We start from the raw sequence: 19165 nt of genomic DNA, 5'->3' as shown, positions 1-19165 counted from the left end.
TGTCACAGAGCAGGCATAGTGACAATGCACAATACACAGTTAAGAACAAAAGCACACAGTATGGCGCTTATTGCAGAAACTGAATGAAAAGAAAGGGGGAGGGGAAAGAACTTAGGAAGGAAGGGCAAAGAGTGAGAGAGACAGGGACGCGGTATTGGTATCGCAAAATGAAAATAACAGCTAAGTAGCAGCACATTAGCATAGGCTTTTCAGAGCCCCTCTCTACTCTGGAGAAAATGAAAAACATACTGTGCGTTTCGACAGTGCTTTTCATATTCATTGCTGCCTTTCCACTTTCAGTGCAGTCTTTCAAGCCTTTTCAAACGAACATATCAGGGATGGCGTAGAGGCCACCGCATCTTCAGACAAAACAAGACTAAAATCAATCCCAGATCCCGGTCCATGAAGCGACGAGGCTGTCTGTGTCCTTAAGGGACTTTCTGATGAAGTCTGAAAGCCCCGTTCTCCGCGCGGGCCATTCGCGGCTAGCAGACCGAAAGCCTCGCAGCGTTTGCAATTACGGTATAAAGAATCTCCATCATGTACACAGCCACTTTAAAACAGACCTCCCCTGCCAGCTTGGTTTAAATAAATAAATGGTTTGTGTAAAAGCATCATGACAGATGGCTCGTTTAGAAGAAAAGAGTAACACTTAAAGATGCTTACATTATCTCCTTGCCGTGCATACACTATGATCTGGAGACTTGAATAGCTTACACTTATTTGTTGGCATAAGCAGGACTAGAAAAAATAAGTCACGCACTCACTGAGTGGCTCCCAGCAAATAATCGGTAGTACCTTGGTTTCCCCAGTAGATGGCCCTAATAAAGCAATTTTCCTGCAAAAGGCTCAATCACTGAAAGGAACCTTAATTTCTTAGTTTCATATGATCCAATTAAGAACCTTGATTTACACAGGGAAATCACACTGTCTCTAACAGACAAAAGCTAAAGGTCCCAAGAGATAAAATGAATATATAAAAATTAACTAAAAATCATTAAAATAAATAATAAAATGCAATAATAATAATAATAATCAAACAGTGCACTTCAGTCAGAACATTTACATTCAAAGGTAGCCAGGCTCCTGAATTGGCCCATGATAATCAAAGGGCTCAGCTTTAATATGCACCGTAACTCATTCCAGGCGTGAAGAGGCAATTACATGGCATAATGTTCATCTGTGTAGTGTTTCCTAGGACAAACTGTCTCAGAGCACACGGTATTGTCTCAGCGATTCCCTTTTGTTTGTGGATGATGTCATATATTTTCCAGGTAACCTGATTGCGGAGAATGGGAGGAAGTTGCATAGGCTGGACGTAAGCTGTCATGTAATTCAGTTCTGACTCTCGGCGCACAATGCTCCTCATTACTTAAATGTTCCCGCGTGTTCAACAATTAACAACGAAAGCAATTCCCTCAGTCATACGCCTCACACGAAAATATCTACTCTGAGCTTCCTCATATCACAGTTCTCTTTTAAGGTGGCTACAACGCGTGCACGCATACTTGCACACAGACATGGGACATGGTTTACCAGGTTAAAAAAGCAATTCGTAGTGTCCTGTGTTTGAGGAGCAGAGCTCTTCTTATTTTTATTCATGGTGCCCGTTCAGTTCAGTTGTCCTTTCCGTGACTTAGCCTTTCAAAGAAATGCACACATTACACAGCAGCCCTTCCGTATGTCAGAGATGCGATCATTGTCCTCGCAAATAATGAGCACCATGCTGCCAGCTGCTATGACTGCACTTGGATGGCTGTGTGTGCGTGTCTGTCTGTGTGTGTGTGTGTCTGTGTGTCTGTGTGTGATAAATAAGAGTAGACGAGAACTGCATTTTAAAAATAATTGGGTGTTATTTTCATGCCCAGATGCCCTTGAAATTGAGGGATCCATTGTTTGTGATCAAGCAGCATTATTATTCAGACGCGGGCTGGCACTGTGCGTTTCGGGAAGCGACGGACGTCACATTATACCATGGGAAAACGACGAGTCTGGACAGAGAAGGTGACTCGAGGTGTCAGACTGCTCAGTGAGGAAAATCTGGACAGAAAAATCTGTGTTTCTCAGGGCTTACCAACATCAGCAGTACCGTAATTGTTTTGCGCTTGTCCACTTGGCAGTGTGTGGTTGTCTGCAGCCATTATAAAATGCGATTGACGACCCAAACTTTGCTATTTATTCAATGTAAACTACAGCAGTATCACTTCATTATCTGTAGTCAAGAGCAATGGTAACTGGGTAACATCAGTCCCGAACGATAAGCTTTGATCAATGCAGCAAACAGGAAGTGGTAGCTAGTGCTCACCTGCAGACGGCAGCAGTAGCGCGTGGCGGCTGCAAGGTCAGAGATCTCACACTGGGTGTCTGTACCGGAGTAGATGAGCTCCAGGGATTCCTCGTCTCGGCTCCACTCCAGGCGGTACTCTGAGATGTCAGCACCAGAGTTCTCTGGGCTCTGGGGAGGGAGGGGACAGGGGCATTGGATCAGAACCGTGCCACTGGGCTGTCAAAAACAACTTTTTTGAATTTTCTTACCCCATTCCGGTGTGACCGTGAGAACCTTAAACAAGAAACGTGGATGGAACTGGAAGCTTTTCTATTGAGCCTGCACTTACCTCCCAGCTCACGAGAACACAGGTACTTGATGTGAGTGTCAAAGAGGGCGCCCCACACTGGCCTGGAGGACCAGCTGCAGTCGTCACCTCTGTGGCTTCAGAGTAATCTCCATACTGCGGAGACATGAGTGTGGCACAGAGGCCAGGAACCAGTGAGCAAAATGTAAATCAGAAAGAAAATATGGACTAGAATAAACTTGTCATAACCATTATTATGACCATAAATGAGCGCACGGGTTTCTGGTCTCCCGCTCTGGGTCATTCAAGGAGCCTCATCCTGCTTTATGGTTGTAAACATCGGTGGGTTTACAGTAGAAACAAACCTAAATGAGATTAAAATCAGACATTAACCATGACAGCAGTTTCGACCACAGATACATCACCAAAAGCAGACCGTGCCAGCATAAACAAGTTACTGTTATTGTAACCTTTGCGCAAAACGTACTATATGAACTCTCCGCAGTTCACGCCTGAAAAGGACACTGCCGTAACTTAAGAAGGAAGCGTATACTCAAGGAAAGCTTACCATCAACAGAAAATTACAGTTCAATGCGCACCTCTATTTCTTTTTTGTACAAACTGTAAAACACAGAAACTTTAAGCCTCAGGCACCTATGAATTTTAACAAAAGAGCAGACATGCAATTAATGTCCAATGTAAAAGTACAGTGCAAAACTGAGCTGATACAACACACAGGCCTGGATTCAATGAAGTTAGTAATAATTGATCATATTTGTAATACTGGTGACCAAGAAATAACCAAGAGAGAATCTAACTTGCAAATATATTGTGAGTCAAAGTTCAGAAGAAATATTTGCTAAATCCGGGCCAGACTAAAACGCATTCCAAGAAAACTATATAAGTAAAGGCAGAGACCCAGCAGTGAATGTAATGGATGACTAATCCACGGTGCTGCCGCATGGTCTGCCATGATTTGAGCGCATTTACAGGGTAGTGGTAGTGACATTTACAGGGTACCGGTGCCATACATTGAAAGACCACACACTGACATATTCGCCCTCAAAAGGTGTTAATGTACATTTCAAACGAACGGTTTAATGTCCCCACCCCCACTTATCCGCAAACCCGAGAACTGGCAGAAGCCGGATGAGTCAGGTTTAATTGCCTTTCATTGTGTTGCCTGTGATTCAGACAAGACAACAGGTGTGAGCCCCAGAGAGAAGGCAGCTCATTACTGCTGGCCCGGCCCATTACACCAAGAACAAACAGGAATGTTTCTTCTTCACTACAACGCACTCTGAGTAAACATTACCGAAATGTCACGACTGACATTCGCCAAATTTTAGGAAACTGCAATAAAAGTTGAAAGAAAAGAAAGCGGAGAAGTAAAGCTACATAAACAGAATAATGACTCCCCCTGCGACCAATCACAGCACGTCTTTGCGCTTCATCAACCCTGCATCGCCATCGGCAGTCTACCCTCCCCGTTCCCCCCCACCCCACCCCCCCCCCCCGGGGTTTGAGATTTCGAGAGGAGGTGTCACCGACCCCGGCGTCGTTGGCGGCGCGCACGCGGAAGCTGTAGGTGGCGCCGGGGAGCAGGCTGCCCACGGTGCACTCCAGGCTGGGTCCGTGGTAGACCTCGGCGGGGGCGGCGTCCGCCTGGCTCATCTCCACGCTGTACTCCGTCACCTCGCAGGAGCCTTCAGAGGAGGGGCAGTCTGGGGAGAGAGAAAAGGTTTCAAAGGGAGTGTCTCTGTGACTCCCCCACCCATCGAGCCCCCCGCCCCCTCGAGCACACAGGACAAAATGCTAGTTTGCGCGGAGCTAAATTCCCCAGCTAAAGAAACCTTTATTTAAAGCTCCGTGGGATGATGTCACCACTGTCTCTGAACTACGTTAGTATACCCATGAGGCTCACGGCCTTGCTGTTGGGTTTGGTAAAACAAATTAGATTAAACTTTTGCTATAGGTCAATTCTCTTACTCCATTTGACTTAGTTTCTACTTCCCTGAAAGCTCAATAGGAAATCATCAGTAGATAGACACTGGTAAATTAATGAATGACTCCTGAAACAATCATGAATGACTTCTCTTCATTGTGTTTTTATATAATGTAATAAAATGTTTTTTTTAAATGCCACATTTTATATGACTCAAAGAAAAGCATATTTTTATAAGGAAAGTATTACACCCCATTTTATCCTTATCATCTACATTTTATTACATTGTAGCTAATATGTAAAGATATGTAATATCCTTTTTATTATTTTCAAAGTTTAACATAGTTTTATGTTTCAAATAATTATGTTCTTGAACCCTTCCCCTCAACCTAATATAAACCCCACATGTGAAGAAAACACCAATTATTGTCTAACAGAGCAAGGTACCCAATAGTGCAATTACGCAGGCCGAATTGCGTACACTAACAAGCGTCTGTCCCGCAATTTTGAAACCTGGCTCAATAAAACAGTGCACATCGGGTGAGAAAACACGATTGTGTGGAACTGAATAGGATATTTATGCGCGTAGGACTGAGGGTACTGTTCCGACTGCTCATGGCTGCGTTCACAGACACACAAGCCCTTCCCCGCTGTGCCACTTTCTGGTTAATTCCAGAAATTGCACCTCTAAGCGAAGGTCCTCCTCCCTAAGGTATTATCAAGAGGGAGCCGGAAAGCACAGAAACTATAACAGTCAGACACAATCAAAATAATTAAAAAGCTACAAAGATAGCAGAACATGGTGTTCCACTACGAGGACTTTTTATAGCTACACGTCAATATGACAAGAAACAAAACACATTAGTTGGAACAAAAAAAAAAATCATAGTCCAATGGAAAAGTGCTTTATTAAGTATAAAGCAGGAGAATAATGTTTTTTACGTAAAAAGCAACATTTCATGTCAAGGGGGCAGCTTACCCCATGTTCCTGTAATGGCTGGGTCACTGGACTGAGAGAAAAGGCATAGCTCCATAGCCAATGGGAGGGTTTGCGATCCTCTGCCCAGCTAGGGCTGTGTGTACATATGTCATACGTCTTCTCAATTTTACGCAAAATTGTAAAATTGCAATTGTAAAATTTTACACGTCCTATGCTGTGAAATTAGATTAGCAACCCCCAGTATCCCGTGTCTCATTTTGGGATTGCCCAAGTGATTGATGCATCATGCTTGAACTTCACTGAGCTTTAGACAAGATGAGGTCCGCACAGGGTGCTGCAGCCGAACAACATATCAGCCAATCAAAATGAATCCCATATGCACCGCGACCAAAACTGTATCTGTAAATCTATCAATCTGCATGTACGCAGATTAATAGGTGTCATCAAAAACGTAGTCGTGGCTATTAAACTCCATTGACCTTCATAAATTTTTTGTCAATTTTTAATAGGATGTAAAAAGTTACAGGCACCCACTTGATGACCTTTAAAATCATAGAATTTTATAGTACTGAAGGAGCGAGACAATGAATCGGCTTTAATGGGCCAAAATTAGACAAATTCAGTCTAAGCTCATCAACAGTTTCTTCCCTGTTTCACAAGAGCTTTAAAATAATCTTTATGACCATAAACAAAGAGCAAAATGTCCATGGAGAATCCTAATTGGAGTTCGGTTATCATTTAATACCTAACTGTAAATCCCCACGTGGCTAAAAAAAATACTTCTATTTTTGGTTAAAAAAAAGGCCACAAACAAACAATTACCTTAAAAAGACACAACATAAAATATCTGTGATGACTGCGAAAGAGATAACAGTAAAGATATGGGGAGGGAGGCTTACCCCACTGTAGTTGTACTTCCTTGTGTTTGGCTTTACCCACAATTCTCGGGGGCTGGCAGGGCCCTGGGGCCACACTTAGCGTACGGACCGGCAGGCTTTCAGAACACTGCGGGAACACAGAAACAAGTTGGGAGAGTGCACTGTTGTACAGATTTACATCAACTGTTTACTGGACTTTTTCCATTCCATTTTATTCTCTATCCTATATTTGTTGTCATTTTGTCATGTTGGGAACTTACTCTAATAGCAAGTAAGAACTGTATAAAAATAAACTATAAAATCATTAAAATCATTATTATTGTTGTTATGATTACAAGAAACCCTCCAAGAGATTCCAAGAGCAATGAACTGACCAGTCAACCAAATAGTTATGAAACCTGAAGTAGCACTCATGAAGCACGCAAAGTTACAGAAGATAAAAATTAAACGGAAATGAGTTTTCCACTGAGAAAAAAACTCAGCTGATAAAACAACTGCTAAAGAAGGGAATGTGCTAAAGTCATTCATTTCTGAGAAAAGATGCAAAAAAAAAATTCCAAGATGCCAAAGATAGAGGGTCACTGAAAAAGAGACTGAAAAGGAGTACTGTTCAAAAAGCTAAAGTGCTAAAGTGCTTTCTAATGACATCTCAATTAAGGTTGTTTTAATAATGGTTTTATAGCTACAAAATGGCAGGACCCTTATAAAAATATGGCTACAGTAATGTAATCATACAATTGACTCAAATTCCTTAAAAAGATGTTTTTTTCATGCCAGTTTCAATGTGTTAATTTATCAGAGGTACTACTGTATTATATTTTTATTATAATTATTATTATTACATTGTATGAGTGTATTTAATAGTCTTCCCATTAATGTAGCTTTCTCTTTTTGGCATAGTTTCCCACCATGCATCTGGGCTCATACCTGACTGTGTCCGCCGGTGCTAATGCAGCAGATCCGCAGTCTGTACAAAGTGCCAGGTTTCAAGTGATCACATTCACACTCTGTGGCCGGTCCACTATATGCAACATCCCACTGATTGGCTACGGGGACAAAAGTATCATATTGAGTTTTCATGATATTTTTTTATATTTTTGGGGGCTTTTTCAGCTTTATTGGACAGAACAGTGTTGAGAGACAGGAAGAACATGGGTCGGGATTCGAACCGCCGACGTCGCGGCTCGTAATGAGCATGTGGGCAGTGCTCTGCAGGCTACGGCCACGAGACACCCCAGAGTTTTCATGACATTTTAATGCATGCTTTGTAAATGAAGTAAAACTAGAGTGCTTGTGACCTCTTCTAAACAAGCATACAATAAATGGTACAAGCCAGGGGTGGTGGGGGTAGTGGGGGGGGGGGGGGTGGTGCTTCGCAGGAATTGTGCAGGTTAAGCAGCAGTGGATCGATTCACAAATCAATGAAACGCCAAACAAAATCCTTTTAAGAACAAGAACCAATTACATGAGAGAACATCATGTGCTGTGCTTTGTGGTATTAGGCGAGAAGTGTGTCAGTGGACAAAAACAAACGTAAATCACAATGTAGTGAGCGGCACTTTAGCAGAGAAGACTGACAGAGGAAATACATTTTTAAAAATGACTGTACCGTCAGAATTTCCTTCTGAAATCTCCAAGAGGTATGTCAAAATTTCTGAGCCGCCATTGTCTTGAGGAGGGTCTGCAACAGGAAGGGAGGGAGAACGTGAAATGTTTCAACAAGCCTCATTCAGAGTGAAATTTCATGCCACAGTGAGTCAGGACCTCAGCCTCAGCTAATGGAAGAGACCTCCTACAGCACAGTGTCCCCATTACAGTGTCGGGTCATTCTATTGGTCCAGAGGGAACAGCGCCCCTTACTGGCCTACCGACACCACTTCCAGCTGCAACTCCACACTCCCAGGAGGTCTCCTACTCAAATGCTTACAAAGCCCAACCCTGCCTACATAACAGTAGTGAACTGAAGACACCCTCAAGGTTGTTACAGATAAACGATCGATTTTTGACTCGCGTCATGACAAACCTTTCAAGATCAGCTCTAATTGGAGGAACGCTCTAATTGGCAACGCTCTTTGCAGAAAAGCATCTTTTCACATTTCTTTGTGGCAAAAAGAGAGAGGGAGAGAGAGAGAGTGGAGACACAGAGAGGGTGGAGGCATAAAGAGAGGTGAAGGCAGACAGCCGGCGTACCCCATTTCACGCAGAAGCTGTGGGGCGTCACGGCGCCCTTGACGCACGGTTTGGAGGGTGGTCCCGGCTTGTCTGGACTTGTGTTACAAACCAGGATTTCACTGGGGCTGCTCCTTCCTTCCATGCTGGAAGCTATGAGCTGTGAGAAAGAGAGAGAGAGAGAGAGAGAGAGAGTCTGTAAGTATGTATAAGTACAAACAGGACTATACAATCCGACTAAAGGAGTCTCTCTACTGCAATTCCAAAACAAAAGCCTCTATTGACGACAGAGAAAAGAGACCTTGGAGCTGAGTGAGAGAGGAGAACATTCGTCCGGGTGCTTGTTGAGTCCTACATTTTCTATACATGAAAAACCCCGACAAACTTGCCGTGCTTGATGGGGAGGAGAGGAACTTCATAACACCTGAAGTGAAGCTCATAGCTACTGCTCACAACACAAAGAAAATGGCTGCAAACATACATTCTACTGTGATCGCATTTGTTCTACTGCAAATATAATCTTCAATGCTGCATTTTTCCTGTGTTGTTATTATTGTACTGTACGTTGATGTGTTGCATGTGTAGTTGCTTTTAAGTGACAGTGCAGCCATTGCATATAAATACTTGTTTGAATACATCAAGTTGAATCCAGAGAATGTGAAGGGAGCAGAGAGAAAGAATGCTGGAGGTACGGTTGCCAGTCTGGAAATCTAAAAGTAGTGACAGGCGTGAAAAAGCAATGTCAATTTCCGAGGCAAAATGTAATTGTGTTTGTGGTAGATGAGAAATTTCCTACGGACATGGGGGAGTCCATTAAAGTTCTGTGGGAGCCAACGAAAGACTGGTGAGAAATGTTCATCATGTTGTTTTTGACAGAGAAAGCCATAAACATCTGGCACCCCTGTGGAGGAGTGAAGAGAGGGAAAAGGACAAAGCAAAAGACATGCATAGCGCTGCTTTTCAATTATAAGCTTCGACCATGAACACAGGGGGCTTTATTGTGTGTGTGAAGCTCAAAACAACCACCAGAGTGGGGTTATTTGAAAACTTCCTGTACAAATTCTGTTCAGTTGACTTTAGAGCAACATGAATCTCCTGCACTTTCTCTAAACCTGAGGGGAACTTTAAATGCCTCAAAATTAAATTTGGATGGGTCCACCAGCCAGCCTCATTGTTATAAAACACTTGCTTTTGGTTTTCGCCTCCCATTTAAATGTCTCAATTACCTATTAGAGGAATTATAATGGACAACAAAATTCAAATATATAAAATCTAATACCTTTAGGCAATATCCAGAAAGGTCACCCTTAATCAAATAATGCACTGCAACAGGGCCTACGTACAGCATGTGAACACTGTCACAGAGTCAAGAATAAGAATACTCAAATGCCTTTTTACAAAGTAAAAAAAAAAAGTTCTACAGAGATCTAGCTGACTTTACCTTTTATATAAGCTCGACACAATAGTGGCCACACTTTTGTCCACACTTCCTATCAACTGTATGCTCATGGCAACCGTTTAATTAAACTACATGACTAAGTCTACAGAATGCTGCCACAGGCATGTCATAAGACTGTCATAATGCATGCAGAAATCATTTTGAATCTGATGTTTTGAATGCTTTGTAACAATTTCTTATTACAGTTTCATTACTCTTGTTATAAGCTGTAATACATGGTCAAGACTTATTAGGAGTTACTTGCTACTAAGTTACTTGTTTCTGACTGCATTTTGCAGGGCTTTGTTTCCTCAAACAACCTCCTTGGACCGGCCTCAGGGAAAACCAATGACCAACCACAAAAAAGGTGGTTTATAAATTTCCATTTATAAGCCTACCTTTGATCTTATAGAGAGAGAGAGGCTGAAATGGTGTGGCCGGCATTTAATGACAGTAAATTTCGGTTTTGTGAAGTCTCTGGAACTAAGAAGACCAAGGCAATCTCCTCCTCCTCCTCTTTCCCGGCTCACTTACCCTGAATTTATACTGCGTGCTCCTCTTCAGTCCCTCCACAGTACAAGTCAAGTTTTCTCCAGTGTACTTTGGATTAAACTCAGTTCCCTGTGGAGGAATGACAGGCGGGAAACAAAGGGCACGCAGTCAAGCACAGGTACACGGCGGGCGGGGAAAGCGGGCGCAGGGCGACGGACCACGCCCGACGCAGTCACTGTCTGTCGCCCGGGGGTGATTCATTTTAAAGGGTGGCAACAGCAAACGAAGAGGTATAGATAACCGGCCTATGGGAATCTCCGGTCGTCTATTGCACAGCAGCGCCAGAGCACAGTGGACAGGAAAATTCCAGACCCAGGACATTTAACCACTGACTTAATGTATCTTTTTACATCAGAAGGGCTGAAGTGCCATTGGAGAGTCAATAGGAAGCCTGCCAGTATCTGTTATGAGCTCATTTAAATGATTAACAGTATCAGTAATGAGGCTATTGAGGTAGCTGACAATACCAGCAGTGTGATCTTAAATCAACTTGTAGCATCAATAATGGAGTGTCAGGAAGATTGGTGTTTAAATCAAAAGTGCGGCCAGTAGTGAGCTGGCTAACAGGGTACAGGAGTACAGAGAATGAAAAGGTAAACATTTAGTTTCACAGTACAGCTGTTAGGGAACTGGGCCAGTACAGCTGAGTGAAAGGGGTCTTAGGATCACAATTTTCTATCACAAGTTTCATTTAGCTGACTAACAGTAGCTATAACGGATGCTTTGTTTGCAGGTGTTAAAGCAAAGTAGTCATTAGTGTACACAAAGAGCTTTGATTTTAATAGTCATGTTCACACCTCATTTAACTTGCATCAAAAATGTCCATGTAAATTCCCCTTCAGGGCCTGATATTCCTCCTTTTGAAGAGAGCACCCAACACCATGCTAGCATATTTTACAGCCCACACGGATTACAAATTTGTGCTTCTTCCTTTTCTGCAGACGACGACGACTGCGATACATATTCAAAAAATTTGTATTTCACAATAAAACACGGTCACTTTTCATTATTTTCTGGTTATAGCATTAGCTGATTAATCGGAGGGATTAACAGGCTAATCGGTCCAACCCTAGCCAGTACTGATTTCAAAGAGGTATAATTCAGGGTCAATAAAGAGCTTGTGGAGCTGACAGTGTCAGTAGAGACATTAGACAGGCTAGGTCAGGCGGGGGGTCCCAGTGACGCTCACATTGTTCTCCTCCTGGATCTCCAGGGTGTAGGTGATGACCTCCTCGGCCGTGCAGCCGTCGGGTCTGCTCCACTCCAGTGTGATCCAGGTGATTCCGGCGCGCACCAGCCGCGGCGCCAGGGGGAGCTGGGGGAGGTTTCCAGTCGTGTAGAAGACCACTTCTGCGCTGAAGCCGCTGCGGGGACCAATCAGAGCCCGTTACCGTGCGAACGAACCAATGAGAGCACAGGAGACAGTGAATGGGCCAATGCGCGTATCACACACACAATACAAGCAATTTGGTCCGCAATTCACAAGCAGAGATGCCTAGCCACTGTAGCCATTGCAAAAAAGCTATTCTGGTATTACCGCGAACGGTCCAAGCATACTGAAAAATTCTCACTGGCTTTATTGCGTCTTGTAACACTTTGACCGTTAACCCAAGGCTCGGGGCTGTTTAATATCGAAGCAGGCTACGTACTAAAGGCTGCACCTCATTTCCCTGAAAATGCTCCTGCCTGCCTTCGGCCGCCCCTCTTATTTATGTTACATTAGTTCAACTTGTGCTATGCAGTGAAACTCTGGCCCTGTCTAAATGAAGAGGGAAGCGGAGGCTCACTCGGCATTCAAGTCTACAAAACGAGACTGCGCTCTCGGAGCCCTGGACCTGACTTTTACGACCGGCCGACTGTAATGATCAATTTAAAGGCTGTTTGCCCATTAAATTCTGGCTTCAAATTCTGCAGGGGGGTCGGCTGTGAGGGTGTGGGTACGTGAGTGTGAATATGTGCGTTTGATAGGAGTGAGAGTGTTTGTTTGCTACTATTGTTATCACTACGATTTAATATTTGTTACATACATAGACATTAGACCTTAAATTGCCATGTTCTGCAGATAAAGGATCATATTAACCTGAGTGTAGGGGAGGGAAAGGGAGAAAAAGGACAGAAAGAGAGAGATCGTTAACAAAAAATAGAGACCGCACTCCACAGTTGTCATGAGCCAGCTTACAGACTACATTAAACCAGCTCTACAATGTGGCTACCACTAGAGGCTTTGAACCAATCAGTCTGTTGAAGAGAATAGGCTCTTCCCACAGCTGTGGCCCCAGGTCCTTCTTGCGGGGAGTTTGCGACAGCCAGTAGGCCTTCAACACCTTCCGCAGAACTCTTGTGAGGCCTGGGGTGACCTTCTGTTCTCATCAGGAGCTGTCCATCCAGCCCCATGCTACCTGCCTGCCTCGCTCTAACACCGCTCCGGTTGGTATGGAAGCCTAAAGGTTGCCACCCTGCTATTTGGGGTTCTACCAACCCCTGCCGCCCTCATGTTCAGGGAGGGACAGTACTGGACCACGGAGCCTGTGGTGACCTGACTAAAAAAAGCCCTCCAGCATCTGCTGGATCTCACAGAAGTAGGGGACTGAAGAAACAGGAGTAGTATTGTTCTTACACTGTAAACATTTTCTGCAGACAATTCCATTAGTGTGCACCTCATTCAGTGATATTGAGGCTGACGTAACAGATTGCAGTGAGGTTTTTCTGTCTAAAATTGACTTTCACTGCGCATTCTTCATAGCAGGCTCAAGCAGGCCACTTTGTCTAAAATGGCAACATTACAGATGGATCCATTCAGAAATACTGGCAGAAATCTTGCGATGCCTGATATTGCGCTCTGCTTTGGAGTGCGGTGGTGTCAGGTGACAGAAGCCAAATTAAGATGAAATACAGCGTCCCATCATTGTAGGGATCTTGGGGCAGGGTGGGGGTCAACAAATGTATTGTGAAACTTTCAAGACCATTAAATTGCCACAAGCACCAGAAAAAACAGGTATGATTCACAAAGCACCCAGTGGGTGGGACACGTATGCAACGCCACTGCTAATTAAATGGGGACACAGCGCACCATATGGGTCGTGCATATTTATCTTTGTTATCTACATGAATTTCACAGCCAAAGTGACTCATTTCTATACAAATGAGGGTCAATACAAGGTGTGGCGGACACAAAGACGAGCGCAATTTATCACTCACAATAAATATGGATTTTTGTAAGACGACTAGAAAACAGGCAGTAATGCCTTTGTAAATGTCGACGGAACGTGTTGTAATTGCAAGGGGAAGAGACATGTCTGGCGTGCGAGAGAGTGAATCTTCCATACACAAGTAACAAGAGCATCCGTCCTTGGGTTAACAGACAGAAATGAGTCATGAGAGGGTAGTAATAGTAGAATTATGACAAAGAAGACTGACTCTGGAACATTAAATTTGTTTGGTGGTATAATCTAAGTAGGCTATTTCACTGTATGGAACTATTTACAGTATGGAAACAAATATTCGGGTAACTCCAATAACCATGTTACTTAAATTTTAAAAAATCATTGATTTAAAACCAAGAAAAAGAGGACCATTGACCAGTCCATCAACCGATCTTGTCTGTTGCCTTTTGTAGTCATTATTAGTCCTGCACCATTATTAGCGCTCCAAATTAAAATGGATTCCTATTAAAATGACGAGTTTTAAATTAGTGGCATTTACTCTGCGCTTGCTCAACATGAAAAACAGGCGTGAGTGAAACCATCATCTTACTATATTTATTCATTCTGAGATGTGTTTTCAAAGTGAGATGAGGCACAGCCTCAATCATAGCCTAATGCATCGAAGCTAAAACCTGGCACAACTCCCGCTCAAAAAATAGGCCGACCCGAAAGAGAAAATGTCCCGTCATTTAACTCGTTACGGAGTTCCTGAGCTTGTGTTGCGCCTCTTCCTGCCGCAAGACCCAACTGTTGCGAGAGGCCAGTTAAAATCATGGGCTGTAGCCGACAAAGCAGCAGAATACATAGAATGCACATCGCTCAGATTCAGCCCATTAGACGGCTCCTCTCAAAACAGCCTGAAAGCCAGTCGCAGTGGAATTCCCCGAGGAGCTAAAGCAGATTGATGCTGTGTTTATGCCATCGCAAATGAGGCCCATTAGACCTAGGCTATATAAAACAACCCCTTAAAATGTGCACGATGAACAGAACCAAATGACAGTGCTTGTGAAAGGGTGTCGTTTAATTAGCCTGCCTTGAGCGTACGACTCAGTGTCAGTAGCACACTGTGTCAAGTACTCGCTCACTTAATAACGTCTTCCAGATCAGAGTTCAATACAAGATATCATTGAGTCACCGCTCAACTGCAGGACCTCTCGCTACGAACTGAAGCCAATTTTTTATGTGGCACTCCTTGGAGCTTTTCTTTAAATCCGCTCCATCATGTTGCGGAACTCCCACTGACATTACGTATGACCGGGGCCCATATAGGTCATAAGTTGCAGTTAAATTAAATTTATCAAATTTGATCTCGGCCACTTAACCCTGGCCCACGTCATGAAGATCCAAAGCCCCTGTTCAGAAAATCTGATGTTTCTCGGTTTGTCATTGTTTTTTACTCATTTGCACATGCTCTCACCAGCTATTCTGGAGTGGTTGCGCAGTTAGCTGATTTGCATAAATACTTCAGTGACTAAGTGATTAAAGTGGCCTGGATACGATTCACAGCAATGAAGAGCACAACCACCATTGAATGAAGTTCAATACAGAAACATTTAAGACCTCTTATGAAATTCCATCCACATAATCTGTAAAAAATTTAATTTAATGAAATGGTTTGTTGAAATGTTAGGCTGCTTTGTTGTAGGTAGGGAAACCAAAACAGGCAGTTAATGTAGATAAAGTCTAAAAAACAATGTATTTCTCAAAAAAGGATGTGCATCCCTCTACTTGTGTCTGTATGTCTGTGTAACTGTAAGGTTAAGAGAAACCTTTGTGAGGCCTTTTGGTGTAATCTGGTACAAAGCAGTGGTTCCCAAACCGGAAAACTGAATCAGGATGGCCGATTGGTTAAGCTGTTGGACTTAAGATCCAATGAATGTATGCCCACGTATGTCCACTCCTGATATGAGTTACCATTTTAATAGGAACAAATTTATATTGAGTGTTTATTTGAATCCAGCATCGCTACAGTAATATCAGTTCATTGATGAGCATACCACACACTCTCCATAATTACCAACCAGTAAATACTGTGCCTTTTACATGCACTGAACTAGTTACAGTTTACATGTACATGTTTTCAGATATGTTAAAAACAATCTTATTATACATTTGAGCATATGTTATGCTATATATCAATAAAGTGTAAATTCTTTTCATTAAGTGGACATTTTGAGAACCACTGCTAAAGCATTGCCAGCTTCAGCATTCAGAATGGTTTCAACTGCAAGGGTTTGGCCAGAGGTTACCTCAGTGTTCCATACCTAGTGCCGATGTCGTTCCTCGCCGCTAATCGAAATGTGTACCCCATGGCTGGACACAGTCTCGTGAGTTTACAGTGCCTTTGGCTCCCAAAATAGCATTCTCTGAAAACATTGTTCTTTTTTCCCTGAGGGAGAGAAACAGGAAAAGAGGAGAGTGTCAGGACATATCAGGACAGACAGAATTCATGATGCAACAATCTGCACAGCCAAGTTGAAACAAAAGGCACCAGTCACTCTCGGCCCTGAAAACTCACATACAGAAAGACAAACAGAAATCTAACATACTGTGCGCGACTGTCTGTCTGCCTGTCTGTAATTTTTCTTTTATCAGGACACTGTTAGTTTTGTTATTGGCAAATTTCATCACTCAACTCTGGATCCCCAATAAAACTGATACTTTGAAAGACCCTACAATTTCCAGCTGTGCAGCAGAACGACTGGTAATATGTGTGGTCTCATCTCATTCACTCCAGAATCTGATTTACTCCAAAAGCAATACTGCCTATTTGTAGCTCAAAGACTTTGACCGACTTTAACCTTTACTCTTAACAGCCATTTCCTCTGAACATGCCTTGGATTGAATACTCTGGCCTGCCATGTACAGCACATCGCTCACGGCAAACAGTTCCAAATATTCATATAAAGTTCAATTGCCTTTTCCTACGCGCGGGAAAATAACCTTCTGATGTGCTAACATGGCTGTGGTCTAGCTGCTGGGGTAAAAACAGATACTGAATTAGCAAGGAGGGACTTATTTCACTTTGCCAGGAGAATTTTAAAAAAGGGGACGCTCGAATCCAAACTGAACTGACTGCTGCAATCTCAGCAAGAGAGCAAGACAGAGTGAGAGAGAGAGACGGTGAGAGAGAGAGAGAGACAGCCAATGAGCAAGAGAGAGTAACAGAGCGAAAGAGAGCCAAAGAGCAAGAGAGAGAGATTGAAACACAGTGAGAGAGAGAGTGAGAGAGAGAAAGACGGTAAGAGAGAGAGAGAGTGAGAAAGACAGTGAGAGAAAGAGAGAGGGAGAGGGAATGCACACAGCAGAAGGGCAGAGGACACCGCTGATGGATGAGAATGCTAATGAGCCAGAGAGGTGACATGGGTCCCGGTGCCGTAATTTAAAAGAGAGACGGACCAAAAAATCATCAACAGCCTCTGGAAGCAGGCCCACCTCTTCAGTCTAGTGCTGAGGCCAAAACTATAAAACAAAGGGCAGACTATGCAGCGGGACTGTTTAACTGCACTGCAGAAGTGCCTTTTATTCAGTGCTATTTATTTATTTTTCACTAGAGCAAGCAAAGTAAAACAGGGTTGACTGGTTTTTTAATGTCTTTATTGAGTTTAAAAAGAAAATGGCTGTTTGCTTTAATACTCTAATTTAAAAGTCCATTACTGTCCATTGCTGTTTATTGGCATGGTGAGCGTAAACTTAAAGCTTAGCTAGCTAGCTGCGTGCACCTAAATCAGGAAAATGTGGTCCTGGAACCTCCCAGCAAATTCTGCTTTAACCTAAATTTTTGTGCAACAAACTGCCAGATGATCTGAATTATCAATTTACCATTCCCTACCCTCACCTCAAAGGCCAAATTTTGTTGGAAACATACATGTCTGCAGCTGAGAATGGATAAGCTGCATTTTGTCCAATGACCGCCAGATAAGTTGGGTCAGACAGCTGTGACAGTACATTAGTTTCCTGTGATTAGGTTCTGTGGCTGCTGCTTTGAAAATAGTAATACAGTACATTCAGTGATGTAAGACAGCCAGGAAGAACCATCCTGCAGAACTGGTAACTGAAACCCAGCTCCTGCCCCCATTAAACAAAGATTTCAGAGGCAAAAACATGAGCCAAACATTTGTTTAAAGGACAAATTTTGGAAGCAGTTAAACACATAAATGTATATTGCTGCCTTAATCAAGAGCAGGGATTTGGTGGAACAGTAGCTGGAGTACCCCGAGGGGCAGAGTGTGTTCAGTTTCAGAAGCTCTGTTCAAAATCAGATTTCTTCCTGGGTTAGGTCTTGGATCATTTTTTATAGTCTGCCTATTTTTTTTTGTTGCTGTATTCAGACAGGTAGAAATCAGAGATGGCAGCAGAAGAGAAGGGATCACAGCTCAGAAGATGCCATGTTGGAACCCCGTCCACACAGGGGGACTATATGTCACAAGAGACATCTCGCCAGGTTTGGGGCACTAATTAAAGTTAAGGCGGCACAAGGTAATTCTGCTACAGTACAACAGGTTGTCAAATTTAATAATATTAATTGAACGTTGAATCTGTAACATATGAATCCATACCTGCTTTAGTAATTGTCCAGCTGAATGAATGGGAAATTGGATAAAATGTGAACTTTGTAATGCTTGATTGACAAGGTCTGCTAAGCTATCAAATCCGGCCCAAGAACTAAACTCAAGGGAACACTGGTGAAGAATTTATAGGTGAGATCTGAACCCACACGCTATGGTCTGTCTATGCTGTCATAAATTCAGTCCCTGAAACACGAGCAAGCCTACCAATGGTGCAGTCAACACAAAGCCTGTGGGTGCCGCGAACATCTATTTCTGTTCATTTCGTATAATGGACTGTCTCCCCGCCAGCACCATTAAATTCATCACAGTCAGACGGAGAAGTGAAAGGTTGCAAAATGAGTTACCTCATCCCACTCTAACAGGTAGCTGGTGATTTTTGAGCCATTGTCTACCGGCGGCTGAAACTGAGGAGAGAGAGGGAGAGTGAGAATTCGTTGTACGAGATGACATTTTAGCAATTGTTAAGGATTCCTTAAGTGAATGTACTTTGTGTGGAAGCAGTGAGAATAATATTTTAGTAAAAGGAGGCGGGCGGCATTCGTGGCGGCCATTTTGCTATACCTTCCACTGCAGAGTGAGGGTGCTCTTCGTCCGGTGGGACAGTTTCGGGGGGAAGGGGCAGTCAGGAGCGCTGCTGTGGGTGGTGAAGGTCCCCGCCTCTGAGCAGGGCCCCTTCACCGAATTGCACAGGGCATTCACCCTAAAAAACACACGCATACGCATTCGGTCAGAAGCTGTCTGCGTCATGTGACATATAAGCCCCAGTCGAGAAACACGAGGAACATCGCTGATGTTGTTTCAATATGGAAATCTCTGTTCCTAAACCCTTGAACATTATCAGCTTTTAGTTGGGGGCAGAAGGTACACACAGCCATTCTAACTCCTCGGTATACATA

At 43.3% G+C, this 19165-nt stretch overlaps 1 protein-coding gene across 2 annotated transcripts in view; it reads right to left on the bottom strand.

The window, feature by feature from the left end:
* The window catches only part of fndc3ba (fibronectin type III domain containing 3Ba), a 147771-nt gene that overhangs the window by 21220 nt on the left and 107386 nt on the right, over positions 1-19165 (bottom strand). For both annotated transcript variants that reach the window (XM_064338733.1, XM_064338734.1), the window contains exons 10-21: positions 18831-18969; positions 18614-18673; positions 15963-16087; positions 11685-11859; positions 10478-10564; positions 8527-8665; positions 7946-8017; positions 7264-7382; positions 6358-6463; positions 4125-4297; positions 2616-2729; positions 2306-2455 (exon numbers count right to left, since the gene is read on the bottom strand). In XM_064338733.1, the coding sequence (XP_064194803.1) occupies positions 2306-2455; positions 2616-2729; positions 4125-4297; positions 6358-6463; positions 7264-7382; positions 7946-8017; positions 8527-8665; positions 10478-10564; positions 11685-11859; positions 15963-16087; positions 18614-18673; positions 18831-18969 (1459 nt within the window). The remainder of the gene's footprint in view (positions 1-2305; positions 2456-2615; positions 2730-4124; positions 4298-6357; positions 6464-7263; positions 7383-7945; positions 8018-8526; positions 8666-10477; positions 10565-11684; positions 11860-15962; positions 16088-18613; positions 18674-18830; positions 18970-19165) is intronic.

Source organism: Anguilla rostrata, chromosome 6 (genome assembly GCF_018555375.3).
Source record: "Anguilla rostrata isolate EN2019 chromosome 6, ASM1855537v3, whole genome shotgun sequence".
NCBI lineage: Eukaryota > Metazoa > Chordata > Actinopteri > Anguilliformes > Anguillidae > Anguilla > Anguilla rostrata.
This window is presented reverse-complemented; position numbering and strand designations above follow the sequence as displayed.